General features: G+C 38.3%; 1 protein-coding gene, 1 long non-coding RNA gene and 1 gene segment (V, D, J or C); all 3 read right to left on the bottom strand.

The window, feature by feature from the left end:
• Positions 1-21,364, bottom strand: part of LOC140517968 (immunoglobulin alpha-2 heavy chain-like) — a gene marked incomplete at its 5' end in the record, with an annotated part of 937,512 nt that extends 916,148 nt beyond the window's left edge. Inside the window, one exon of the mRNA XM_072629643.1 lies at positions 21,322-21,364. Coding sequence (XP_072485744.1) covers positions 21,322-21,364 — 43 coding nt within the window. The remainder of the gene's footprint in view (positions 1-21,321) is intronic.
• On the bottom strand, positions 108-5,704 carry LOC140517972 (uncharacterized). The gene is made up of 2 exons (XR_011971799.1): positions 5,202-5,704; positions 108-3,417 (listed from the first exon to the last, which is right to left on the bottom strand). It is a non-coding gene; the product is annotated as an uncharacterized lncRNA (long non-coding RNA).
• LOC140529426 (Ig mu chain C region-like) lies at positions 8,779-19,106 on the bottom strand. The segment is given in 6 exon segments: positions 8,779-9,367; positions 9,883-10,200; positions 11,122-11,451; positions 11,959-12,276; positions 18,064-18,117; positions 19,061-19,106. Coding segments are annotated over 6 exon segments (1,461 nt in total).
• Positions 21,365-27,916: the final 6,552 nt, after the last annotated feature.

Here is a 27,916-nt window from a genome sequence, read left to right as displayed (position 1 = left end):
TTAAAATTTGTATTTTTTTGTAATATACATAACAGTAATGCATGTAGAGGGTCCATGCTTAGAAATGTCTTGCTGATAGGAGTGTATAATAAAAAAAATGGAAGTCATTACTTTCATCTTCATCTTTATTTCTTTATTTTTTTCGATTTAAAATTTTATTTTAATAGAATCAGGATATATACAGCATATGCAGCATTTTACCCTTAACTAATACAGTAAGCATTTACTAAAACTAAAGTGACTTAAGTTCAATCTTTATACTCAACAAATTTTAATCCATTCGTCCAAGTGATTTTTAATTCTTATTTATGAGACAAAAATATTACTGATTGATAAAACTTGCTAAAATACTACTGTTGAATGTACAAACCACTGATCATGCCAATATAGCAAAGATAAACATATGCTTGAGGATTGCAATATCCCCTCACCTAGACTAAAAAAACCTCATCCAACAAGGATCTGAGAATCTGTCCATATCACATCAGTGTTTAGAAGTATTTCATTAATGTCCAAACAAGTGTATCAAAATCTTATCATGTCTTAATTTGAAGTTGCCAGTTTTGTTTTAGTAACTTGAGAAAGTTATAGCTACACTGTCAGTGACAGATCACCTTAATTTGATTAAAGAATTTAATTTGAAATACTAAATGCTCATATAGGTAATTTCATGCATATGGTGACATTCAACATTCACATGCCAGTGTTTTTGTACTCTCTTTTGCTCACATTTCTTTAAACTTTCAAATAATCACTTTTAGGGTTTTAAAAACTTTGTCAGAGTGTTCAATAAATAGACACAAAATGAGCAGAAAAGAATATCTAGAAATACACTGTCTTCAAAGGGTTTTCTCTCCAACTATCATTCCCATAGTTTAAATTTTTTTTTTTTTTAAATATAGTCCCTTCTCCTTCTTAGACAAGCTGCATTTAACAATCTCCAAAAGACAAAAAAAGTTTGGAAGTCTGAAGACAAGCACACAAGACTAGATATAATGTATCCATTTATTTATAGGTAATATATTTGTAAATAAAATGCTTTAATGGTAATTAAAGTATTTCAAATATTGGAAGAAAATTGTAAGGCAAGTTTCTTGATAGCAGGGACTGTTCTTTGTTTGTTTGTTTTTGGTCTTTGGCCTTTCTAGATCTCAGCATAATGCTTCTTGAATGACCAGTTTTTTCTTCTCCAGTCTTCACATCCCTTATTCCTTTGACTTATCTTTGTGTAACTAGATTTCAAGTCCCTTTACTATTCTGATTGCCCTGCAGCTTGTTAGCATCCTTTTGCACAAATGTAGAGCTGGACATGATGCTCTAGATGTGGTCTGACTAGGGCAGAGCAGACCAAGACTCTTTCATGCTTCACCCCTCCTGGTCCTCCAAATTATCTCTTTGTTGCTATTTATTCAGGATAAGATCACATTAATTCTTTTGGATGCAACATCACGTTTCTGAAACGCTTAATTTACAGGTCCCTGAAACTTCCAGGCTTTTTTCATGTGCTTGGTTATCTAGAAACACCTGACCTCTTCTACTGAAGTTTTTCCTGCTAATGTTTTGAATTCAAGTGTTGGATTTTATCATTTACTTTTATAATATTCATTCCCAACCTATCCTTCTTCTGTCATTCAGTATATAAACTCTCTTTCCTTAACTGTGTTATTTGTAAATTTTATGTGTTATTTAACAGTTTATTCAAGTCATTGGCAAAAGCATTGAACAGAACTAGGCAATGCCCAGAGCCTTGGGAATCTCTACTGTAGACCTCCTTTGAGGTTGAAATTTATCCATTACCATAACAAACACTTTTTGGGTCTAGTCATCAATCTGTTTCAAATTCATTTAAATAAAAAAAATATGTGCACACACATATACAAAGAGTGGATCTGAACTGAATCTTGTCTTTAAGAGTATTATGAAAGACTTTATTAAATTCTCTACTTAAATTCAAGCACATTATGTTGTTATTCACCCTGTCTACTATTGTGATAATCCTATCAAAAAGGAAACAAAGTTATTGTAATAGGACTAGTTCTTACTGAATTCATCCATACTGGCTCATAGTAATTAATGATTTTTTACATGTCCAAGTGCCAAGAAGCCATATATTTAGTGATCCTTTCTAGAATTTTACCAGAAATTGGTACACTAGACTATGGAAGCTGGGAATTTGTTTATATCCAGCACTGTAGTAATTCTCCCAGTTTTTTGTATACTTTAAAGAGCAGTGTCAGTGGCTCAGTAACCATACCCAGTAGTTCTTTTGCAGAGAATTTTGGTTTCCCTTTGATAAATAGCATGGCAATCATTGCTCAATTTCTCCTTGAGAGACAATGTGACCATTTCTGATTGTAAAGAACATATATTATACTGGATTGTCAGTTAAGCCAATGTAGTTCTTTGTTAACATAGGAAGCTCCAATGAAACCCTCTTTGTTTTTAAGTCTATATAGGACAAGCCTAGCAAAAACTTGAAAGTAATCTTAGAACAAGCATTTTTTAACTCAGGAAATGTATGCTGGAAGAAGATACTTTCTTAACAAATGGGCCACTGACATGGTCTAGAACAAAGATGTAGCTGAGTTTGATAGGCAAGACTTACTATGATGAAATACCCCTGAAAAAGATATTAAGAGGCTCTAAATTCAATGTTTTAAAATAACAAACTAAAAATATTTTTTTCTCACTGTGATTTCAGATGTTTAGCTTATGATGTTCTAATACTTTTTATTGCTATTCATTCAGAGTTCAGAATTTATTGTAGGACTGTAATAACTTTAAATACCCATGGCTTCCTCAATGATATTACCTTTCCCAGGTCCTACCCCTAAACACTGATCATTTTGCTTTCCCAATATAAAACAAAACTTGGTTTTCAGTTTTAGAATAACATAGACATACATGAATCTCTGATGAATGGAGAGCAATTAGTTCCCAGGACAGGAAAAGAATGTCAGGGAATTTTACTCTATAGCGTTTCTAATAAAAGCCATTGTGACAATATAATATACTTTTTTGTTTCAAAATGACATTGTGGTCTATAACAACCTTTATTTTTTACTAGTTTTGTTAACTAGTAAAATACAATTACTTGTGATTAAGAAATATGCATTTTGTCTTTTCAATTCTAATATTAGGAGGGAGGACATGAAAGAGGTTGCAAGAGGTGAGTTCTACATAAAGTAATAAGAGGATGTGGGAAAATCACATAGAAATAGAAAGTTAAGTCCACCCTTCTTCCATCTCCATCATCCCTACAAGCTTGGGAGTCTCTTGGTCTTCCAAGGATAGTTGAAAGTATCAATTGTATCAGTCAGCAAGAGGAGCATGGTTCAGACCTTCAAGGAATTATTCCTTCTTTTGGTTCAAGCTTTGTTTTCAGATGTACGTCTTTCAAGCATGAATTTACTTCACCTGTGAAAAATAAAGAAACAGCATAGTGTAAGTGTGCTACACTTGATGTTAAGAAGACCTACATCCAAATTCCACCTTACACTCACTAGCTATGTGACAATATGTAGGTCATTTTAATCTCTCTGAGATTCAGTTTCTTCATCAGGGCAGATATCTGTTTTACCTCTAAACCATGGTAGGCATTTACCATGATACAATTAATATAAGGGCATTTGAAGATGTCAAATATTATTATAAATAATAATAGATGCATGCTTTTTCTTGTGACCATTTTTGAGAAAGAATGTTAGAGACAAAAAGGGACCTGTGTGAATTCATTGAAGATAGTTTGGAAAAGGGGTAGTAAGCCTATGACCTCAAGGCCACATAAAATCCCCAAGTGCAGATCTTTTACTGAATCGAAACTTCACAGAAGAAATCCCCTTAATAAAGGAATTTGTTCTGTAAAACTTGGTCTCAGTCAAAAGGCCACACCCAAAGATCTACAAGGCCACATGTACCCTCGAGGCCACAGGTTTCCCACCCCTGATTTGGAATAATAAAAGTGGTGTAGTGAAAATACCACTGACTCTGAAATCAGAGGACCTGAGTTCAAATCCCACCTCTGATACTTAATACTGTGTTACATTATACAAGATCCTTAATGTCTCTGGGCTTCTGTTGCCTCATCTGCAAAATTCTAGATTTGCACTAGAGGGGCTCTAAGGTATTTTCCAGATAGATGTGGAGAGATATCAAATTGTGCTTCCTACAGGGACGTAAAATTAAGACTTTGTTGACCCAAACATAACCTCTATATATCTTATAAATGAGGCCTTAAGACAGTCAATAAATATTTGTTAAATACCTACAATATGTAAGGTACTATGCTAAGCACTGGTGATATCAAAAGGCAAAAGACAATCCTTTCCCTCATGGAGCTCCAAATCTAAAGGAGAAGACAACAAGCAAGCAAATATATGCATGTATGTGTATGTGTGTGTATGTATATATATATATATATATATATATATATATATATATATATATATATATATATATATATATATATATATATATACACACAGAGATACACACACACACAGACACACACACACACACATATATATATAATATATATATATATATATATACATATAATAAATTAGAAGTGATTAATAGAGACAAGGCACTAGAATGAAGAGAGATTGGGAAAGGCTTCCTGTAGAAGATGGGATTTAAATTAGGACTTCAAAGAAGCTAGGGAAGCAGGTAGATGGAGGTGAGGAGTGAGAGCATTCTAGGCACAGGAGAAAGACAGTGAAAATGCTTAGGGTCTGAAGATGCAATGTTTTGTTCTAGGAACAACAAAAAGTCTGGTGTCATTGGATGGAAGGATATGCAGGGGAGTGTAAGGTACAGGAAGAGGGGAAAGTTACACACCTTATATATAGTACAGGAGTATATATGCAAAACAATGAACAAGTAAACATGAAACATGTCAAATGAACATAACCACAAAATAAGAAGCAAGCATACTCAAACAAGTAGTAATTTATAGTAGAAAATATATGAAATGCTTACAGTATTAAACATGCAATTGAATGCATGTTTAAAAGATTAAATGACCATTTCATGTTAGAAATCTGTAGCATTGTTGCCTAAATACATGTATAACTATATTTTAGGTTTATCTGAATACCTAATAATAACGACAAAATAACTTAGCTAAAAACAAAGAGTGCCCACATCATACTTCCTTGGGCACATTCTTGTTCAAATTGTAAGCATCCCTGTCCTCTTACCTTGAACAAAGTAACTGTTGTGCTGTAAAAGAGACTCAGCAGGAAGAGGACAATGAAAGTAGAGGCTGTTGTCCACAGGTTCTCAAATCCTTCTTCCTCAGCATTAACTTCTCCTTCTTCATGGATTTTGAATGATAGAGAACAGAAAGAGCAGTGTTAGATTCAGTCACTATGGGGCTAGGACTAGACAGAAGATTTGCTACTTGGGAGAGGCTGTTAGTAGGAATAAACTGCTAAATAAGGGACTCTTAGATATATTTTCTATGAGCATGACATTTTCTAGAGGAAGTCTATGGTCTTGCTCCAGGAACAGAGACAGAAGTCTAGGAATAAGATGGTTGTAAGTATGAAAAAAGCTAGAAACTTGGAAAAAAACAAAACCCAACCATCTTCAGAAAGAATTAGGGTGACAGGAAATGTAGAGAAGGGGATGAAAATGCATTTAAAAAGGGAAACTTTCACTGCAGTCTCACAAGGATCCCTTTATAGTGCTGACGACGAGATTAAAGTCACTATTTAAAAATGAATTCTGATTTAAAATGAATTCTGAGAGTGATTTAACTGTGCCACTCTTATGGATGATCAGAACAGTGAGAACAGTGAGATCAATATTAGAAAGGAAGAGAGAGAGAGAGAGAGAGAGAGAGAGAGAGAGAGAGAGAGACAGAGACAGAGAGAGAGATTCAGAGAGAGATAGACAGAGAGAGATGAGAATGAGGATGATGATGATGATGATGATAATTAATGAAGATCATAAGTATGAGAGATGAGTGCATTTATGTGTAAGGACATGTGAATGTGCATATCTATGTGTCTGTTCCTGCTAATTAAAATCTTGGTTTAGGCTTTTCCTAATTCATCTATTCTCTTAGGAACAAATTCCACCTGTATTCTTATTTGAATCTGAGAAATTTTGAGGATTGATATAGTCCTCAAATTTTCTTCAGTGACTTAAGTTTTGGATGATTGGAAGAAGATGGATGTGAACTCTAAACCAGTGGTGGGGGGATGGGAATAGAGGAGCCAAGAGTGTAATCAATTATGGTTGATTTCAAGACTCTCCTTTCCTAAACTGATTATGAAAGATATTTTCTTTAGAGAATCAAAAGTTAAAGAGAAGACCTTCCCTGGGAAAAGTGAGCAGAGAGATCACTGCAGCCCACTGTTAGAGCAAATGAATCAAGGTGTTAGATAAGCGATATCTTAGTGTTTTCTCCAACATAATGGGTCCCATGCTACTTATCTCGTTGTCCAAAACAAAAAAGAAGAGAATGTAGTTGAAACCTATTGTGCTGGTTGAGAATATCTTTCCATGACCATGTAAGTCTGGGGCAAATAAAGAAACTGAAAATAATGATTGATGATACCACCTTCCATTTCCTTCTTCCCCCTTCAGTCATGGTTGAAGGCAATACTTAGAGCTCTATGTAGAAGGAATAAACTGGTAAACAGTACTTGGATCATAAAGCCGCTCAGGTGTTGGAAATGTATGGAGAAAGATAACATCCCAACGTTCAAAGTAAACACTATATTACTACATACTGTTATCCCAATAACTACATTGGGATGCTGTTTAAGGCACCATTTCTATTGTTCACTGCTTCTCAGTTTCTGTTATCTCTACCTTTTCTGTCCTCACATTTTTGTAGCATAATTTCTTGCAGTTTTGCAACAGAATGTTAGCTTTCTGTCTACGTCTCTTTTTGTATGTAAGCTAAAGGGATTTCACAGTTTTGTTTTTCCCTAAGAACTCATTATTACACAGAAGGAAGGCTTTGAAGTCCCTCCTGATTCTATGGTTAGACCACAGTACGTATCAACAATCATTGTTGATTGTTACTGAGGACAATAGATTCTGATCTCTTGGAGAAACTAAGGTTGGGTTACATAAAGTAAGACATTCTATAGCCTGGATTTTGCACAAGATGTTCAGGTACTTCTGCTACAATGGAATTGAGCTTAGGGTAAAAGATCCAGTGGACTCTTGAGGAATTTAGATTTTCTTCCTGAGTTCCCAAGAACAGATGTGGGATGTGTTTAGAAATGGATTTATTTGTAGATTTCAGAAAAGGTTGGCTAAGGAAGCAAAATGGTTTGTCTAGCTTCTGTGCTATTCAGGCATATTAGATAATATTTTCTACATAAAAGTAAGTTTTTTTGTAGGTCAGCACATCAACTTCATCACAGACAGATGTCCTCTAGGTTGACTTGACTAGTATTTTGCTAAGATGAATGTGTTTCAGGGCAGATGAAAGATCTTGCAAAGAGTCCTCATAGAAAATATTAATTTTCCCTTAACTAGGTATTTCATCTCATACTCGAGTTCATCTCATACTCATACTGTGTTTAGACTTCTATCTTTGGACAGTAGGCAATTTATGAATAAGTTTTCTCTTCCCTTGTCATGTACAAGCTCACTTAGAGCCACAAGTTCTTTGGATAAAGGGTCACTGATCTTTCTTGGGCCACCTAAATTCCATCCTCATGTAGCTTCTAACAAGGAACCCAGAAGGGTGGGCTTTTTCAAGTAGGATGTTCCCTTAGATATTTCTCTTTTCTTGATGTTTCCTTTTCCTCTTTGATATTTCGTTGAAAAGGTGACTTCTTCCATGGGAGTAATCCAAGAAAGTCACATTTGGTATCAACTCTACCCTCAGTCTTAAATATTGACCTTCTATTCTGGTTCTATCAACTTGTCTTCTTTGGATGCGATGTACATACCTAAGGCAGACACTAGAGGATCATTGGTATGGGGTATACTGGGAGAGGAAATGCAATCATTGTCTTGAAGTGACCTATTTTCTTGAGTCTGAAATTACTCATCCCTGGGACACTGAGTCGCACTCCCTTGGGCATGAGAAGATGAAATAGCTAGGTTTTCACTCAAAACCAAGACTGAGGAATTAAAGGGACTGCTATGAATGATCAGTGGGACAAGGAGTTCTAAATTCTATATTGCTAGGCTAAGTATGGAGGTAACACAACTGAGGCCATTGTAAGAGGCGTTGCTTTCTTTCCCCTCTCTCCCAGAAGACTGAATATTTTAAGTGGAGAACATGCACATTACACTTACTAAAAGGCAAAAGGATATCTTTGAAAAGTCCATGGATCCCACGTGATAGTAGGATTGTCAGAATTCTACCAGTGCTCATGCTTCCCTTCCAGAAAAGAGGTTTCCAATGACTTAGTCTAGTGATGGTGTGTGCGTGTGTGTGTGTGTGTATGTGCACACATGCATGTTTATGTGCCTGTGTATCCACAAATGCATATGTGTTGTCAGGTTTGTTTCTGCCAAAACTTGTTCTGAAGGACTAAAAAATATGAAATCTATTTCTAGCAACCAAACAATGTGGAGTTGAAGTGTGGAGTAAAGTTGGGGAGAGTTGATCAGGTTGGATGAGGGAAGTAAGGTCTAAGGTGGTGTTTGCGTGTGTGCATGCGTGTGTGCGTGCTTGTGTAGGTATGTGTAATTTGAGAGGTAAGATGAGGGAAGAAGCTCAGGAATGGAATGATGAACAGAGAGAAGCTTGGGGCCAGTCAGATTACCATTGTTTACTACAGAACGAGAACCAATGCCTCTTTGTAAAGTTGATTTTTTTATTTCTAATTTTTGTAAAATGCAGTATCTTCTTTCAGTCACATGATCTTATACACTCCTTTGGGGAATTCAGTTGGCATAGAAACCCCCAGAACTTGCCCCATGAGTGAGTTAGATGTTGAGGGTAGGACTTGAAGGGACAGTAAAAAGAGACTGGCCAAGACCACACCCTCTCAGTAGCAGGTATTGGCTGCATCAGATAGCACAAGGGAGACATTGACGAAGGTGGGTTTACCAGTGGACTTGTCCACGGTCCTCTCGGTCACCGACAAGGGCAGTGCTTCATGAACCACCACACAGGTATAGGAATCCCCTGCATTCCAGTTTTCTTCAGACACTGTCAGGATGCTGTGGGAGAAGTAGAGACCGTCTTTCTGGGGCTCCTGCTGGGGGATGCTGGTGACATATTTCTCTGAGGGTATAGGCTGTCCTTTGTGCCTCCACTGGACAAGCACATCTGCTGGGGAGAAGTCCCTCATCAGGCAGGTTAAGGTAGCTGCTTCCCTCAGGCTCAGCTCCTCAGAAGTTGGAGGCAACAGATAGACAGCTGGTGCATGCTGAACAGCCCCTGTGAGCAAAGAGGTTATTGGATTAAGCAGACCTGAAAATCAAAGATTTGAGAGTAGAGAATTCATAACCACAGCCTAAAAACATGACAGGAGTCAAGGGATGAGAGTCTTGTGGTAAGTCTGGGATCTAGTAGGAGAGAGTTGGAAAAGAGGCTCCTGAGTTCTCTGAAATCCTAGGGACAAAGAGTTATGTGTGATGGGGCTCACGTTGAGAGATTATCTCAGTCTTTTCCAGTAATCCAAGGGCAGCATGTGGAAGGGCTAGACCTTTTGTGGGATGACTTTATTGCTTTTGTTCTAGGGATAAAAGCCTTGGATCCTCTGGTTTGGTTTTCCTAGATTTAGGCAAATGAACACAAAGTTTTCCCAGAGACTTCACAAGAGTTTAAAGCTCCCCACCTCTGGTCACATGGCCTCCAAGAGAGTATCATCTGACTTTGAATGGGCCAATTACAGGGTTCAGGTTAGGGAGGAAAGATGAGAAGAAGGAGGAGAAAGTTGGAAACTAACTTACCCCTTTGCTTAAAGATTTCTTTCTTCAAGGGAACAGGATGGTTGGGATGAATCACAGTGCACTTGAATACTTCCCCTGAATTCCAGTCCTCTGTACAGACTGTGGTTTCTCCTTCAGCAGTAAAGGTGCCATTGGCGTGACTGGGAGACACCTTAACGGTAGTTTCCAGAGGGTCTCCCTTCTCACGGGTCCAGGAAATATTTAGATTTTGAGAATTGGGAAGATTTGTGACTACACAGGTTAATTTGGCTGATTTGGTAACAAAGATACTTGCAAAGGAGGGGGGGATGACAAAGGCTTCAATGGGTGCTTCTGGGCCTAGGTTAAAGGAAAAATTACATTTAGTTTCTGAAAGGAAGCAAATTGAGACAAAATTATAATGGCCTTACAAATACCAGTAGTGTGTGCTATCGATCTATCCTTATTCTCCCTTAATCTTTTCCTTCTTTTTATACCCCCTCCTTCTTGCATACTCAGCAGTGGGTTTAAGTGCTTTCTTCTTTTTGAGAAAGTGGTAAGCAATCCAACCTTATAGATCTGATACGTTCTACAGAGTTCTTTGGAACTACTCTTCCAGGAAGGTATTAACTTCCCTCATAGATATGAGAATTTCCTATGTTCTTCCTGGTTCCCATGGAAGACTGTTCCCACCTTTACTCAGTGATCAACTCCAAGGATTGTGGAGTAAAGCTCCTAGGACTCCCTTTCTTATGTCTAATCAAAATGCTCATGCTGCAATATGCTTCTATTTCCTTTAATTTATTCTTCATTAGAGAAGGAGAATGTGAACATTCTCCAGTTGGAGAGAAGATCTAGGATCATTTTTCATGCACCCTTCCCCCCAGGGGCCTCTATACAAGTAAATAAAGAGAAAAGGATCCTAAGCATCACTGATCTCAGCCACTTACGAGGCAGGATAAGTGACTAAGCAGCCATTATCAGTGTTTGAGGCTCTTGGAGAAACCAGATTCATGTCTAGCAGAGCTGATCTCATTCCCAAATAAGTAAGATCACCAGGACTAAAACCTTGGTATTTGGAATCTATATTTTCAACCTGTTAGGAGTCTTTCTGGGCCTGTTGGCTCATCTTTCTTTTGGGTCCAAGCCCTGAACTAGGGAGGGCTTCCTGGGGAAGAGTACTTCTCTGAGGCTCTCCTATAAATAGGGCCATTAGGTAGAACCTTAGAAGTTCGGAATTTTAAGTCACTTCAGAGGTGTTCCATCATAAGCATCACTTACCCCCGCTGAAACAGGTTGAGGAAACATTCTTCTGGAATTGGGCTCCTTCATGTTCTACACGGCAGGTGAATGTGCTTTGGCTGAGCCAGTCATTCTCACTGATAGTCAGGCTGCTCTGCAGGATGTAGGCCCCAGAGCCGTCAGGTAGGACTTGACTTGTAGAGAAACCTGACAGAACTGGCCTGCCCTCTTGAAGCCATGTTAGCTTGATCTTGTCTGGCCTGAAGTTGGTGGCTTGACAGATGAGCTTGGATGTTCTTAGGCTAGAGCTGGAGAATGCATCACGAGGTGGGATATACACAGTCACGTTCGGGGAACTGACGTGGATATCTGAATAGGAGAATAAGCCAGGAAGTTTGAGGGGAGTTGGGTCCACGTCCTGATACATCAGAAACAAAAGAAAGCTTTTGCTTTTACTAGCTTTGCCTGTCTAGAGAAATCCTCCCCTTTCTTGGCCCCTTTCTGCGTCTATTTTCTTTCTTTGGGGATGATTCTGTGGATAGAAAAAAGCTTGGAACAGAGAGATCAGTATTTGAATGGAGAGCAGCGTAACAGTTCCCCTAAATGAGATCTCTTCTTTGAGCCCATTACAGCAAGGGAGGAGGATGGGCAAGTACATATGTGTGTATGCACTTCGGGGTGTCTATATATTTGTTGTGTATTTGTATATGGGCTTATGTATGTGTATAAAATACTTATGAGTGTGACATACATTCTGTGCTATCTGCTGAGATGTTTTGTTTCCCTCAAAACTGTAAACTAGTTCTGCTTCATGAATCCAAAGTAAGGGTAGGGAGGAAAGAAGAGATAAAGAAAGAGTTGTACTTCAGATCTTACCTGGGAGTGAAACTTGAATTTCCTTGTTGCCTTTAGGATGATGGGCCTTACACACCAAGTAGCTATCTTGTCCTTGGAAGACATCATTGGCAGGGAGGATCACCTGTGAGGTGGCTGTGTATGTGCTCCCACTCATAAGAGATGGGAAGATCTTTAAATCTTTGTTACTCACAGCAGTTTGGTTTTTGTAATTCCAGGAGAAGTTAATGGAATCAGGTAGAAAATCCTTAGCCAAACAACCCACAGCCACAGGAGCATCTTTCTCTTGAGAACTCCAACAGGAGGAGAGGGAGAAGAGGTTTGGTGCAGCTGGGGTAGCTAAAGAAGAGAATAAAGGAGGACAAAATGGAAAGAAGAAGAACAATGTTAAAAATAAAAGCCTTTTCAGCAGGGCTGAAATAAAAGCTGAGGAAGAAAGGGTAATTTCCTTGTCTGTAAAGTCATAAGTGAGAAGCTGGACCAGGTTAAATGTAGTGAGATGATTATCCAGAGTTCTCCAGATGAGTGTATATCATACATTCGTTTTCATGTATCCCCTGCATATGCCCCATTTTATACTCATCCACCCTGAAAAGGAGCTAGGACTCCCTATAAGGCCTGGCATCCAAGCAAAAGATGAAGCAGTTTTGTCACTGAAGGCACCACACATGAGGATATATATTTCTGAAGATCAGCCCTATGGAAATCCCAATCCTTCTCTTCAAAAATAGGGAAATTTTCTAAATAGGGAAACTTATCCCGGGATCTATGCATGTAAAGAAATTATTCATTGTTTTTGTAATCTTACAGATTTTACTTTATGCATTTTGTTTTAAGGAGAAATCTATGGATGTCACCAGAGAAAGAGGCCCATGTCTCAAAAAACATTAAGAACCCCTAGAATCCTTCAGTGAAAAAAGACCAGTGCTGCACATTGTCAAAAGTAGAGGTCTTATATGATCTAAGTTAAGCTCTATCTCAGGTCACTCAAATCCTTAGGCTCCATTCTACAGAGAGAGAAGTCAAACACTCTAGGTTAAAATTGCAAAAAAGAGCTTTCCACTTTTCATGGGTTCAATTAAGCCTAGGTTCTACCTAAGTTCTAGGTAAATAGAGTTAGAGAAACTAGTCACCCACCTGTGGAGAAAAACTCCTTCCTGGCTAAATCTAGACAATATATGTGTGTGTGCATGTGTGTGTGTGTGTGTGTGTGTGTGTGTGTGTATGTTTGTGTGTGTGTGTGTAGTTGGGGGTATTTAGTTCCCCAGAGACATCCAATACCCAGAACCACAGATATAACATCTTTTTAGACAAGGAGAAAAGAGAAATGACTCATCATTTCAAGGCCCCAGCACTAACCTGAGGAGACAGGCACCTGTGATGTGAGTAAAAGCCTTGTAGGAGTTGGCCTAGAACATGGGCTTCATGTTCTGCTAGTATGGAGCAAAACAGCTAAGTTTTAGAGGGAATTCATGGACAGATTTAGTTAAAATTAGACCAGTCTTAGTTGGGGATCACCATTTTAGCTCAACTTAGCTCAGCTTTTACTCCAGTACGAAGTAGCTCTGAAATGAGCTGAGCTGACAGTTTTTGACACAAATTCAGTTCTTTCTAGCTCAGCTTTTTTCAACTCAGTCTAGAAAAGACCAAGGATAGCCTCAGACTAATCATTATAACTTTGGCATGGGATCAGCAGTTCCAGATTAGCCTACCTTCTTGTTTAAATTTTAAGCACATTATTCCATTGTTCAGTTTGGGCCAACCTATATATGCCCAATTCCAACACAGGGCCAATTTAGAAAAGCCTCAGCTCAGTTAAACTCAGATGACTGGGTAGGGCACTAATTTTTTGGGCTAATTTTAGTCCCTGTCCAGTTCAACTCAGCTTCAGCAGGAAGTGTGCATGGATCTGAACTAGCTCAGCCAAACTCATTCGAACTTTAGCCCCATAGTGTACTAACTGCAGCCCAGACCTGCTTTTCCTTAGTCCTAGCTTAGGCCTAGCTTAGCCAAGGTCTGTTTCCGAAGAGGATCAGTTTGAACCAGCCTAACTTTCCAGGGTATCAGTATGAACTATTCTTAGTCTGCTTCCCACCCGCTCAACTTCACCTCAGAAGGGGGTCTATATGGATTAACCTCCAATCATACTCAGCTCACCTCCAAGAAGGGCTCTTTACAGAGCTCAGTCTTAGCTTTAAAACCCAGCCTAACCCTGGTCCCATGCCCAGCCCAAATTTAGCAGGAAGAAAAATGGAGAACAGTCTCCAGTCTGGCTTAGTAGGAAGTTAGTACATGTTAACCTTAGCTGAGACCCAACCAGATCTCCAGGCCAACCCCTTTGATCTGAAGGCTCAGTTCAGCTGTGGCCTCTAGCTTGGTCACTTTTAGTTCTGGCTGAACCTCATTCCTGATTGAAACTTTGACTCTAACCCTAACTCAGCCTGAGATCTGGTACAATTCTAGTGGAGTGTCAACCTTAGTTCTAGTCCCAGTCATAGCTGTTGCTGCAGTTCCAACTCTTGCCTTAGCTTTAGCCTAGTCCCAACTTTAGCCCCATGTCCAGGGCAGCTAGGTGGAACAGAGAGAGAACTGAGTGTGGAGTCAGAAGGGCTCATCATTCTGAGCTCAAACCCATCCTCATGTACTTATTCATTATGTGAACTTGGGCAAGTCACTTAACCCTGTTTGCCTTAGTTTTATCATCTGTGAAATGAGCTGGACAAGAAAATGGCAAATTACACCAGCACCTTTGCTGACAAAATCCCAAATGGGGTCACACAACGTCAGACAGACCAGAATAACAAAACTAGCACCAGAACAGCCTCAGTTCTTGCTCCAGGTTTCCTGAAAAGCACTAGCTGTAGCTCAGCCTCAGCTTTATTCTCAGTTCTAGTTCTTCCATAGCCCCAGTTCTAGCCTGGTCCAATTTCTAGCCTCAGCTCCTGCTCCAATGTAAGTTCAGTGAGCCCTCTAGTTCCAGCTTAGGCTTAACTCTGTTCTCAACTCAGAATTAGCCCCAGACCAAGCACTAGTTTAGCTCCAGATCCAAATTAGGTTCGTCATTATTTTAGCTCCAGTTTTTCCTCTTGTTTCTAGCTTGGCTATAGCCCCAATCCTAGTAGCCTTAGCTCTTGTCTGCCCACAACTTTGGCTCCAGTTCATTCATTTCTCTAGCTCCTCTTCTAGCTCTAATTTAGCCCTAGCTCCAGCAATCCTTAGTAGAAGCTGTAACCCAGCTCCAGTTTCTATTCACTCCTATCCCTGGCTCTAGCTCAGCTCCAACCTCAATTCTACCTCAACCAGATCCAGCTCTAGCCCTAGCTCATTCCAAGCCCCATCTCCAGACACCTCTAGCTTCAGTTTAGCTTCAGCTCTAAGGCACCCTCAGCTGGAGCTCTAGCTCCTGCCCAGTCCTGTCTCTAGCTCATCCCAGCCCTGGATCAGTCCCAGCTGCAATCCCAGCTCTAGCTCAGCCCCAGCCTAACCCCAGTCCCAGCTCAGCCCCATCTGGAACCTTAGCTCTAGCTTAGCTGCATTTCTAGTTTCAGTCCCAACTCTAGTTTAGCCCAATCCCTAGCCATAGCTCTAGCTCATCCCCAGTGCTAGCTCTAGCTCTAGTTCAGCCCCAGTCACAACCTCAAATCTAGTTCAGCCCCTGTTCTAGTTTCAGTCCCAGGTCTAGCTCAGCCCCAGCCCTAGCTCTAGCTCTAGTTCAGCCCCAGTTGCAACCCCAGCTCTAGCTAAGTCTCTGTCTAATTTCAGTCCCAACTGTAGTTTAACCTAAGCCCTAGCTGTAGCTCTAGCTCATCCCCAGCACTAGCTCTATCTCTAGTTCAGTCCCAGCCACAACCTCAGCTCTAGTTCAGCCACTGTTCCAGTTTCAGTCCCAGCTCTAGCTCAGCCCCAGGGCTAGCTCTCGTTCAGCCCCAGTTGTAACCCCAGCTCTAGCTCAGCCCCTGTTCTAGTTTCAGTCCCAGCTCTAGCTCAGCCCCAGTGCTAGATCTAGTTCAACCCCAGGTCTGACCTCAGCCCCTGCTCAGCCCCAGCCCCAGCTTAGCCCCAACCCCAGCTCTAGCTTAGCCTTAGTCCCAACCCCAACTCTAGTTCAGTACCAACTTTAGCCTCAGCTCAGCCCCAACCCCAGCTGTATCTCAGCCCTGTTCTAGTTTCCATCCCAGCTCTTTTTCAGCCTCAGCCATAGCTCTAGCTTAGCCCTAGTCCCAACCCCAGCTCTAGCTCAGCTGCTGTTCTAGTTTCAGTCCCAACTCTAGTTTACCCCAAGCCCTAGCCATAGCTCTAGTTCATCCCCAGCGCTAGCTCTAGCTCTAGTTCAGCCCCTGTTCTAGCTTCAGTCCCAGCTTCAGCTCAGCACCAGCCCCAATCCCAGATCTAGTTCAACCCCAGGTTTGACCTGAGCCCCAGCCCCAACCCCAGCCCCAGCTCATCCCCAGACCCAGCCCCAGCTCTCGTTCAACCCCAGCTCTGACCTCAGTCCCAGTCCCCATTCTAGCTCAGCCTCAACCCAAACCTCAGTTCTAGCTTGTCCTCTGCTCTAGTTTCAACCCCAGCTCTAGTTCAGTCCCAGAGCTAACCCCAGATTTGGCTACAGTCTCAGTCCCAGACCCAATTCCAGCCTCAGCTCTGGCTATACCCCTAGTTCAACATAAGCTCTAATTCAGCCCCAGTTCTAGCTCAGCCTCACCTCCAGGCTCAGCCCCTGCTGTCTTCTATTTCAAACCTGACTCTAATTCAGTGTCAGCCCCAGTTGTATCCCTAGTTCAACCCAAGCTCTAGTTCATCCTGAGTTCCAGCTCCCAGTTTCATTTGTACCTCATCTTTGTTTCAGCCTCAGTTAAGTTTCAACTCCAGTTCTAACCTATCTCTAGTAGCATATTGGAAGTGCATATTATTTAACTTAGTAAGAGGTAAACTAGACTAGTTTCAGTCCTATTTAACCCTCAGCTTCATTTCTCTCCCCTCAGGTCAGTAGGGTGACCAAATCTCACCTCACTTCATCTCATTCTAGTCCAGTTGCATTTAACTCAGCACAACAGGGATCATTAGAAATTAACCCTTATACTACTCAGGTCATTTGGAGGTATTTGGGGAAAAAGGAGGGGAAGTAAGCATAAATGATCTTCTGGGGCTTGCATCAGCCAAACCTGACAGGGTCCTCCCATACCAATTCAACACAATCACCTCGACCTCAGATTTCTCATTTTGCCCTTTGTCTATTTCATTTCTCATTCTAGTTCCTTTTGCCTTTGATCCTGCAGCCTAGCATTAATCTACATACCCTTATTCTGACATGCACCTGTCTAAATCCAAATCTAAACTTGTGAGGCCATAGCCCTGCATGCCCAGATGTTCCTTGTCACATGGTGATAATCTTTCTAGGCAACTTTCTGGAATAGGCATAAAAATTCTCATTTGAATTGACATATTCTTAAAACTGAAAAATTTGAAATCCTATAATGATTTACAAATTAAAATTCATTAATATTAACTATTTTCTGACCTGTGGCTGCGTAATAATGAACAATATCTGTATGAACAAAGAAATAATTGGAGATGTTCTCTTGCAGACAAAGACCTCAACTAGATCTGTAGTAAGAACATGATCTTAGAGGCCTAAATTCCACATTTTGGAATTTAAAATGAATAATTTGGTTTCAAGTGAATTCTCTATCAGTGAAATGATTTCATAGAATACAGAAAATACACATCATATAAAATTGCTAAAATGCTACTTTACTGAAACTACTAATATTGCACTTTAGAAAGAATGATCATGGAAATATTAATGCATAATTTAACTGGCAATTATGAAACTATTGAAAATATTGTATTTAACTCATAGCAATATCTAATTAATATGTTATTCACGAAAAATTCATGTGATCGTTCAGCTACTTAACATGGGAAGATTAGTAGATACCCTAATTGCAAACTACCTACTATGTATTTATCTCATAAGCGGGTACTCAATAAATGTTTTTTGAAATGAATTAAAATTCTCCTTTGTGCATAAAATAAAAATATTTTAAACAATACAAAATGTAACTAATACCAAGTAGAAAACAAGGTAAAGAATAAAGTGGGTTGCAGCCAAAGCTGCTTTCTTACCTATTAGGTGACCAGTTACTGGAATGTGCAGTTGCGCCTCTTGGCTTTCAAAATCTCATTCCATTTTATAACCTATGCTTATGTTGGTGTTTAAACCTTCTTCACTTTGAATTTCCCAGCTGAGGGCTGGCATGACCAAGAAAATGGTACACTTGCATTGAGAGCTCAGTGGAGAATAGTCTAGACTCCAAATAACAATGTCAAAAAAAGACTGGAATAAACTTCTCACTTTTGGCGGAGTTCTCCAGGTGAAGAAACCTGTTCGGTTATTATCAAGAAGACTCTGAGTTTTATTATTTTCTTAAAATTGGAAATTCTTTCTACAATCTATATTTTTTGGATATCAGAACTGGATCTGTCATTTTTAGCTTTGAAATTTAGATTTTTTTCCCTCTAGCATTTTAAAATATTTAAAAACTCCTCAGATTCTGTGCAGATTGCATTTAATATTGAATTTAAAAAATTAAAATATCCTGTGTCTTTCAATCACTGATATTAAATCTCTTAGAATTTCAAAATGGATATTATTCAGTCTCTAATGGAAAATTTTTCAATTGAATAAAATCTAAAGCTAGTATCTGAATTTCAAATAGCGCAAAAGAGATTATTTTAAAACAGAAATAAAAAAATGAAAAATATGATAGATGCATTAGTAAATCATGGCATAAACTTGAATTGCTAAATTTCTTAAGTCATTTTTGCAAAACTAAAACAATCTCAGAGTGAAAAATGATGACTGGAAAAATGAAAAACAAAGAAATTAAAAGAATTAAATCTTACTTTCCAAATGTTTATTGCCTTCCTTGCCATTAAACAACAAATAAAAAAAAAAATCAAATTACCCAGATGTTGTTTGTCTCAGTGGAACATTTTCAGATATTTTGGACTATGCAAAACTGGCTAAAAACTGCTTCCTGTGAACTGAAATGTGGAAATGAATCAATCTTTTTTTCCCCCTTTTCCTAGAATAGAAACTTGCTTCCTGCCACCTGTTTACCAGACCCCTGAGCACCATCTGGTACATGGCATGGAGTGGGTACCATCTTGATTCTAGATGAAAATTATTTAATTTAATTTATGTTTGATTATTTTATGTAGCTTGGTTATTTATCTAAAAACCATACAGTCTTGAGCTGAGGAGAACCAAAAGTTAATTGGTTGCTGTTTCTCATCTGTTATAATTTTTAAATGTGCTGTTTGGTTTTTTTTTCCATATTCATATTTTAATTCTTGCAATATTTAAAAATATCCCTTCATGTCATATGGAAACTTCAAAAAGCTTTTTTGAATGCAGTCTTAGTTAAACAAAGATGATATTTAAAGATGAAATATGGTTAAATGAATTATTGTTTGAAATCACCTGTGGCTCCCAAAGAATAATCTAAAATTTAATATTTGGGTGATAAGAGTTTTAGTCACTCTCAAACTTGACTTTAAGATATGATTAAAAATTTCTGAACTTTATAGTTACATTCTCTTGGCCTATTCTGTAGGGAACATTTCATATTTCTATATGCAACATTTCATATTTAAGCTCTCCCCTTTATTAAAGTAAAAAGTAAGAGGAGCACAACTATTTCAGCCACTTTATAAAGAAAGAAATAACAGAAGCTGGTAACTCCTAGGAAAACAATTTCTCAGTTGCTTGAAGTGGGGAAGAAGTTTATGGGCTTTCTTTTGGTCTAACTTATCATTTCTAATTAAGAGACTTGTCTTTCACTGGTCACCTTCAGCTTGAACCAGCAGGAAAATCACTCTCCAACTGTCTGTTACTAAACCAAATCAAACTTTTGCAATCTTCTCTCTCAACTTCTCTTCCACTAATCATGGTGACATTTTAAAATATGCATTCATATATGTATATGCACATACATTTTGCTACATATGTTCATATATGTAACATATATGTATATTTTATGTAATGCTGTATTATCTATATAAATATATACGCATATATACATATACATAAAATAGCATTGTAATTTTGCATTGCATATTTTATACCTGATGACTCTATTTGATACACACTACTGGAACACACTTACTATGATTTACTGGTATCAGTACATAAATCCTGTATTTGTCTCTGACCGAATCTCTGTACAAAACCTCAAGCACCTGGTATACTTAGGAAACAACTCTTGGCAGAAACTGCTGCTTTCCAAAATCATCCCTGACCACTCTACCCTTTACCCCTGCCTTCTGCTCTCCTATCCCAATCTGTTCTTCTTTAGAAAGTATATCCTAGATGATATGCCTTTAAACATTCCAGAAGACCCTACATATGTAAATAGAAAAAGAAATCATGAAGGGATTATTCTTTTGTTGGAGATAGCCTCTTGTTCCTAGTGCTCCATATCATAGTCACACTAGAAAAATTTTAACTCCTTTCTGACAAATGCCTAGTAGACAACTTTGACCTCTACCTTTGTCCTTACCCCAGGAAAAGGAAATCTTACTAGGTTGTTTTACAGATAAAAAGAAAGCCAGTCATCTTGGCATTTTGACTGAGGCCAGCACTGCTGATCATACCTCCAGATAAAAATACCAATCCAACTTCTCAAGTAAAACCTCAACCCAGCCAAGAAACTTTTCGAGACAAATGTGAGATACTAACTGAAACACCTATCATCCATTAGAGTCATAGAGAGGTCTTAAGACCACTGTTTAAGAAACTTAAGCTACCCAAGACAATCACAGTCAGTCTCCTCTGAGGTCAAAGAAACCAGAGACTTTTCTAAGACACTTGGAAGCACTCCTTGATTAGATTTTATAAGTAGGGCATCTCTCTGTTCTTTTTCTTGAGCATCAAACTGACTCAATCTTCTTCTAAAACAGTGAAAATGCTGTACCAGGCTAGAGTGAAAAGCTAAGATGACTCACCTGAGGAGACGGTCACCACAGTTCCCTTGCCCCATTCGTCGAACTCATTGTCACATTAGGACAAGTCTGCCTAATTCCCAGGCAATAATTGATTTGTGTCTCAGGGATCAGAGAGTTTTTCTAAGTTAAAGACCTATAGACAGCCTACCATGTAGAAGTAATCCCAGAAGAGGGGTGAAAGGTGACTAAAATAATTGGAAGACTTTTCAATGAGTTACTTAGTGGGAGAGGGAGAGTGGTTTCTTGTCCAGACAGATGATCTGACACTGGAAGTAACCTGGGACTCTCTGTCAGAGACCCTGAAACTCCTGATTTTTTCCCCAAATTTCAAATAAAATGCAATAAAAAGCCAAGAAAGATGCTGGAATGACTTACCTGAGGAGACAGTCACGATGGTCCCTTGGCCCCAGAAATCAAAATAATCACATTAATTTGACTTCCTTTAGTGAATGAACCAAAACTTGGACCTATGTCTTTGGCTCAGACTCTTCCTGAGATGTTATATATGCCGCTGTTTAGTCAATCAAACTGGAAGATAGGTTGGTTGTCTATAAATACACCCACAGATCATTCTTGAAGTGAGAAGCATTGGTCCACAATTTCATTTCCAAGACAGAAATAAAAATAACCTTTAAACAGGTCTATGGATGACAAAAAAATTCAGATATGGTCACAATAAGATACATAATTCATATCCTCAGACCTGACTCTCTAGGTCTGATTTGCTTATAGATTTTTATTTCTCTTCTCTGACTAACTGCTTCTCACTCAAAGTCTCAAAGGGCCGCAATGAATCCTTCCACCTCTACAGACAGATTTGTCCCAGACTGAGTCACAAGTCAAATAATAGTGTCTGGCCTGACATGGAGGCCATAAAGAAGATAAAGAACATTCATACCTGAGGAGACTGTGATTGACTCCAATATCCATAATTATCAGTACAGGGTTTGAGTTGTCTCCCCTTGCCAGAAATAAACTTTTCAATTAGCACTCTTAGGGTACAATGGCCAGGATTTCTAACCACGTATTGGATTCTCCCATGGGATCTCTTCTCATTCTCATTGGAGAAAGACCGCCAATGGTCATGTTCTTTCCCCAAGGGGGGAGTAATAATATTTAGTAATAATTTTCAGTGAGAGACAGTTTTTTTTAGAGTCTTCTCACATTTTACCTTTGTTAGTCTTCTCTGACTATGGGGTCCCTTTTAGTGTTTAAAGGAAGAAAATACTGCAAAAAATCTATTGTTTATGTCTATAGCCTTCTTTAGATATGTGAGGAAAATCCAATAATGAACTTGGGACCCAGGGACCAATCAGTCTGGTCCCCAAGACTCCATTGATTTTGAGACCAATGGGACTAAAAGCTTGGGAGAATTTGGAAAATACTAAAGTAGCTAATGAGAATTCAATGGAAATTGAGTAGGATGTGTTGCAGATGATTTTATTAAATTCATTAAAAGGATTAATGAGGCATTTATGCCTAATTCTTTCCTTCCTACCTTGATTCTTTCCTATGAGACCATATGAAAGAAGATCTTTCACCTAGAAATTGAGGTGAACATTTTGATGTGTAGCTATGAAAAGAGGACTCACTTGAAGAAACAGTTACAATGGTTTCCTCAGCTTAAGTGAAAAAAAAAAAAAAACAAGAACAAAAACAAAAACAAAACAATCCAGTTAACATAGAACTTATCCTCCTAATATACTTTTGCAAAAATCCTATTGACTTTCTGTGTTCTTTTGGACTCCCTTTTTCCAAGATCTTTCTCATCCACGAGTCTTCTATGGCCCCTAAAACTCCCTTCTTGACACTACAGAATCACTTCAGGTACCTGAAAATGACCTCTCATTCCCACCCCCATACACCCTTTGGCTGCATAAGACTGGAGGTTAGAAGTCAAATTCACCTGAAGAGGTCATCAGTATGGTTCCTTGGTTCCAATGCTCCAAATAAGAATAATCACAATTCAGTGTCTCTTTACTTGAGCCCTCAGTTTCCCCCACCTCCCAACCTAAAACTATATCTTTCTAAAATTTATTCTGCTTATTTCCCAAATGAGACCACAGATTATACCCCACACTTCCTACCTGAACTCATTATCTGATTACTTCCTCAAAAGTCATGGTCTGAAGAACTTAGGCAGTTTAAACCTTCCTACAAAGAATCAATCATCAAAGACAAAAGGGTTTCTGGGTTCAAAGAGATGCTGAAAGATCATTGCCCCTAAAAATATACGCCAAATTTGTTTCAAACTCATGAAATCTTATGTTTGAAAATCTCAGAAGTGTTTCTCACCTCCCAGATTCTCTCAATTAGTAAAGAGAGAAAGTGTGTGTGTGTGTCTGTGTGTGTGTGTGTGTGTGTTTGTGTTGGTGTGTGTGAAAGTGGGGAGAGGTGTATAACGAGTGATGTACTTGCTGCAAGAGTTTAGAGAGGAGAGACATTTCTTATTCTTTCAAGAGAAATATATTTATGTTTCCATTCTCTTTTTGTCACCATCTCCAGGGAGGTGAAAGGAGAAAGACTTTCAGACATGAAAGGGAAGATAACTCCTCAACCTTTCCCTTACTTTTACCTTGTCTCGCTTGAGACTAGAGGGAATTTTCTGCTAAGAGATGCACCTCTTTCTTGGCTGAGCAACATTTCATTTCACTCCAATTTAAAAAGCTCATTCATCCTTGTGTGTTTTCTGGTATATCCCAGCACATTTCTTGCCACATAGTAGGTAATTAATAGTTACTTGTTGACTTACTTTTCTGATTTCTGTTTGCTATCAGTTTAGGTAAATTGATTTTTGCCATATTCATTACTTGTAATGGTCTTTTGTGTGACTAGCATTTGATGGAATGCACCAGGACATTGTTCTTCCTCAAGGAATATCAACTAGGAAAGTTAGCAGCTTTTTGTTCTGAATCAATCAAGTCCTTAGACTAGCAATGTTTATGAGGTCTGAGGGTTCAGATAGATATAACTTTAGTCCAATACTATCTCTCTCAGACAATAGGGCAACCAGACTCATATTTCTTCTTCCTGTCCCACTCAAGACAGGAATCAGTCTTTCTTGGAAAGCAATGGACAAGATTCCATAAAGATTTATCAATGTCCTCTTGCCTCCATTCTTCATTTCTTCAGTTTATGACTGTTGCCTAGCTAAACCTCCTCTATCTTGTATTTGTGAAATTAACTTTTCGAACTATTTAGGACTTTACATTTATCTTTACTGAACTTTATTTTGTAAGATGCAGCCCAGTGCTACAGTCTGTAAAGGAGAAGATGAAATAAAACATAACAGACTATATAAGGACAGAGTAAAACACACAGATTCATGCACTTGTAAGAAACTATTTGTTATGCTTGGATAAGCAACACTTTTTGTGTAAATGGTTACTTTAGCCTAGCTGTCTTAGATCAAATGGACTTCTCTAATAATTTCAAAAATGTTTTGTAACTTCTTTTCTTCCACTGAACAGGGCATGCTTTTCATTCTAGCAAACCTTGCCAGCTGCTTAGCAAAATGTTGCCTCGAAACTCCCTGTATTACCTTGCTTTTGCTACCTCTCCCTCTTCCATGAAATGCTTTATTCATCTATCCTAATAGAAGGTTGTTGTTTGTCTTTGTACCCTAATCAAGCCTCAACAGTCATAAAAACCAAATCTATAACAGGAAGCTGAAACTGCTACCAGTGAGCTCTCTTCCAACAATTTATTTTTCTTACTAGTTTGGCTACTCAAACTATTTGACTCCCAGTCATTGGATCAATCTGGTGAGATAAATTCGCCCTGGAGTCTCTAGGAATCCAAGAAAATGAGAAATTCCCTTTCAAGAAAATATTAGATGATTTTGTCATGCCATGTGTTGGCTTTCCTTCCCAAGTTTTCATCATCTATATATTTGATAAACTTGCCAAATAGACTATACCTATGCATTTATCCAAGTCACTGATGAAAATATTAAATAGTATATGATCATGCACAGACCCCAGGGCCGTTCTACTGGAGAACTCATGCTACAGTACTCTTTTATGCAATCACTGAATCAATTCTAAGTCCATCTAAATCTATTATCATCTAGCTCATGTCACTCTATCTTTTTTTAAACATTCCATTAAACTGATTGTTAAAAATCTAAGTAAATTATCTATACAACTCCTGTAATCTACCTGATTATTAACATACCAGTTTGCTAATCCTGTTAATAAAGGAAATGAGGTAAATTTGGTGAATTATTTTTAAATAACAATCAATAAGTATTTGTTGAATGCGTGTTATATGTCAGACATCAGAGAGAGACACAAAATAAAGACATAAATGAAAGAGTCCTCTGGGATTTAGGAATTTACATTCTATTGGGAGAGATCACGTACATAAATATGTACATACAGTATAAATATGAAATTAGGACAACATAGTTTAGGGAGAGAAGCCAGTAGCAGTTGCCAGAATCAGAAAAGCTTTCATATAGAAGCTGATGCTCAAGGTAAGTGTTTTTTTTTTTATTTTAGACTCAAACACTGGAACACAAATACAGAATACAGAAAAATCAAGAAAAAATACAAAAACATATCACAAACTTAAATATTGCAACTTAAATACAAAGTTTGAAAACAAAAAATAAAAACATGTCATCTGCATAGAAGAGCAAAAATGAGAATTCAAAATATGTAACAATAGATTTTCATTTCAAGAAAGCCTGTATGATAAATAATACATGGTTCAGAATTGTCCATCTTTTCTTTGCATCCTTGTGAGTTTTCATTTGTTCTCTGCTGTGGCTACAATAAAATTTACATATGTTTCTCTATAGGTGTAGATACATACATGTATACATACATATATAGATATATACTTCTCCAAACATATCCTACTCTTGATCTTTGTCTTTATATTTGTGCATATCTCCTGTTTCCTATCCCTCCTGCCTCTTCTACTTTACTTCTTCCCATTACTTTGCCCTCCTATTACTTTCCTACCTCCCCTTTTTAAGAAATTTTAATTTACACTCAAGGGTCAGAATAGAGAATACAGAATGGAGAAAAGAAACAAAAACACATCATAAACTTAAATATTGACATTTAAATACAAAGTAAGAAAGAAAAGGAGCATGTCATGTATATAGTAGAAAGTTTAGATATGTTTCTCTATAGCTATAGATATATATGTACATGTACAGACATATACTTTCTCAAACATACCCTACTCCTGATCTTTGTTTTTAGGACTGAAGATAAGTTTTAAAGGAAACTAAGGATTTATATGAAGTGGAGAGAGGAAGAAGAAGAGCGTTCTAGGAATGGGGGACCGTCATTTAAGAGCGTTCTAGGAATGGGGGACAGTCATTAAAAAACAAAGAGCTGGTAGATGGAGGCCAAAAGGCCAGTGTAAATCAAGAAGGTTGACGGGACCACAGAGTAAGGGACGGGGATAATCACAAATTTTACAAAATATCTTTGCCTTTTCTGGGTTCTCATGGTCTATAACCTTTATTGCTTTCTGTATTGTTGTGGTGTCAAAGAGAAATCATCGCTTTTTGACAGGAATAATACCACCTTTCAAACTGGTAAGCAAGATTATAGTTTTTACCCTTGTTCCCTTAAACTCTCCTCATCCCTATCCTTACCAACAGAATGGCAAATAGATAATCTTGTTTTAGATTAGCAGTAATGAATTTCTTGAACATGACTAAAATGAAAATAAGACTGCCTTCACTGCTAATGCAAGCAGAAATCAGCGACTTTTCTCAGAGTATAAAAGACCTCTTTCAGATGGAGGAGAGGAAGGAGAGGGAGTTGTTTCTTTGGTAAGCAACATTCCTGAAGCCAGTTGCATCTATTTTCAGTGTTTTTGAGTAAAGATGTTATTGATTTGAGAAAAAAGGAGGTTTACATTGTTATATTATCAGGTGTTGTATTATAGCTGTAAAACAATCTCAGTTCTTTGTTAGCGTTAATACAATAACACATGCATTGTACCTTAAATTATGTACAATGCCTAGTAACTCCAAGTGTATATCAGACTCAGCTGCTTGAAGATTTTTGGGAAGATGGTCCTATGATGGCAATGATAATATTTCCGCATGCCATCTTTCCATTGTTTTGTTGTTTAGTCGTGTCTGACTCTTTGTAATCCCATTATTGGATTTTCCTGGCAAAGGTACTGGAATGGTTTGCCTTTACTTCTCTAGCTCATTTTAGAGATGAGAAAACTGAAACAAACTGGGTTAAGTGACTTACCCAGGGTCACACAGCTAGTAAATGTCTGAAGCCAGCTTTGAATTCCCCAAAATGAATCTTTGATTCCAGGCATGACACACTATCCACTGTGCTACCTGTTAGGAACAAACTTGACACACAAAAACGTATCAAGGAAAATTTATTTTAAATGGAGTGTAGAGGAGGGAAGGCATTCTATTCTTCTTCCCTTGAAGGAATAGGTAGCTTCCAGCATGGCTAGTGGAAGTCTATGACAAGGTCAGGATGAGAAAGGATCCTTATAGAATTCTGAACTTTGAATCCCTTGGGCCAAAGTCTCTGGACATGTGACTTCATGTTCTTCTCTGACAGGTTTTGCCTCAAAGGGCTTATTGAGCATGTGCAGTAGTTTGACCTTCTAACATGACTGTGCTAGGTCACAACCTGTGATCACCAGGAACTGTGGAATCAGAACTTCCTGTTTCCCACAAAGCCTCCCCTTTTCTCTTTGTTAAGATTTCTGTTTCCACACTTAAATCCAATCAATAAATATCACCTCACTTTCTTTCCTCTATGAATACTTCCCTTCATCTATCTCCCTTTTATATGAATATGGGAAGGGGGCAAAGTTGACTGATGCATTGACAAATTACAAGGGGGCAGTCCCCTTGTCAGAAGTACAGATATAGAGATTCAAAATAGGAAGGTAAACCAAAGAATTGTCCATTTAGAAGTTCCATATCATGCAGCAGTCTGGAGAGGAACATCATCTGATGCAGTTT

The sequence above is a fragment of the Notamacropus eugenii genome, chromosome 1 (genome assembly GCF_028372415.1).
Source record: "Notamacropus eugenii isolate mMacEug1 chromosome 1, mMacEug1.pri_v2, whole genome shotgun sequence".
Taxonomy (NCBI): domain Eukaryota; kingdom Metazoa; phylum Chordata; class Mammalia; order Diprotodontia; family Macropodidae; genus Notamacropus; species Notamacropus eugenii.
The sequence above is the reverse complement of the archived record's forward strand: the minus strand, read 5'-3'. Positions and strand labels throughout refer to the sequence as shown.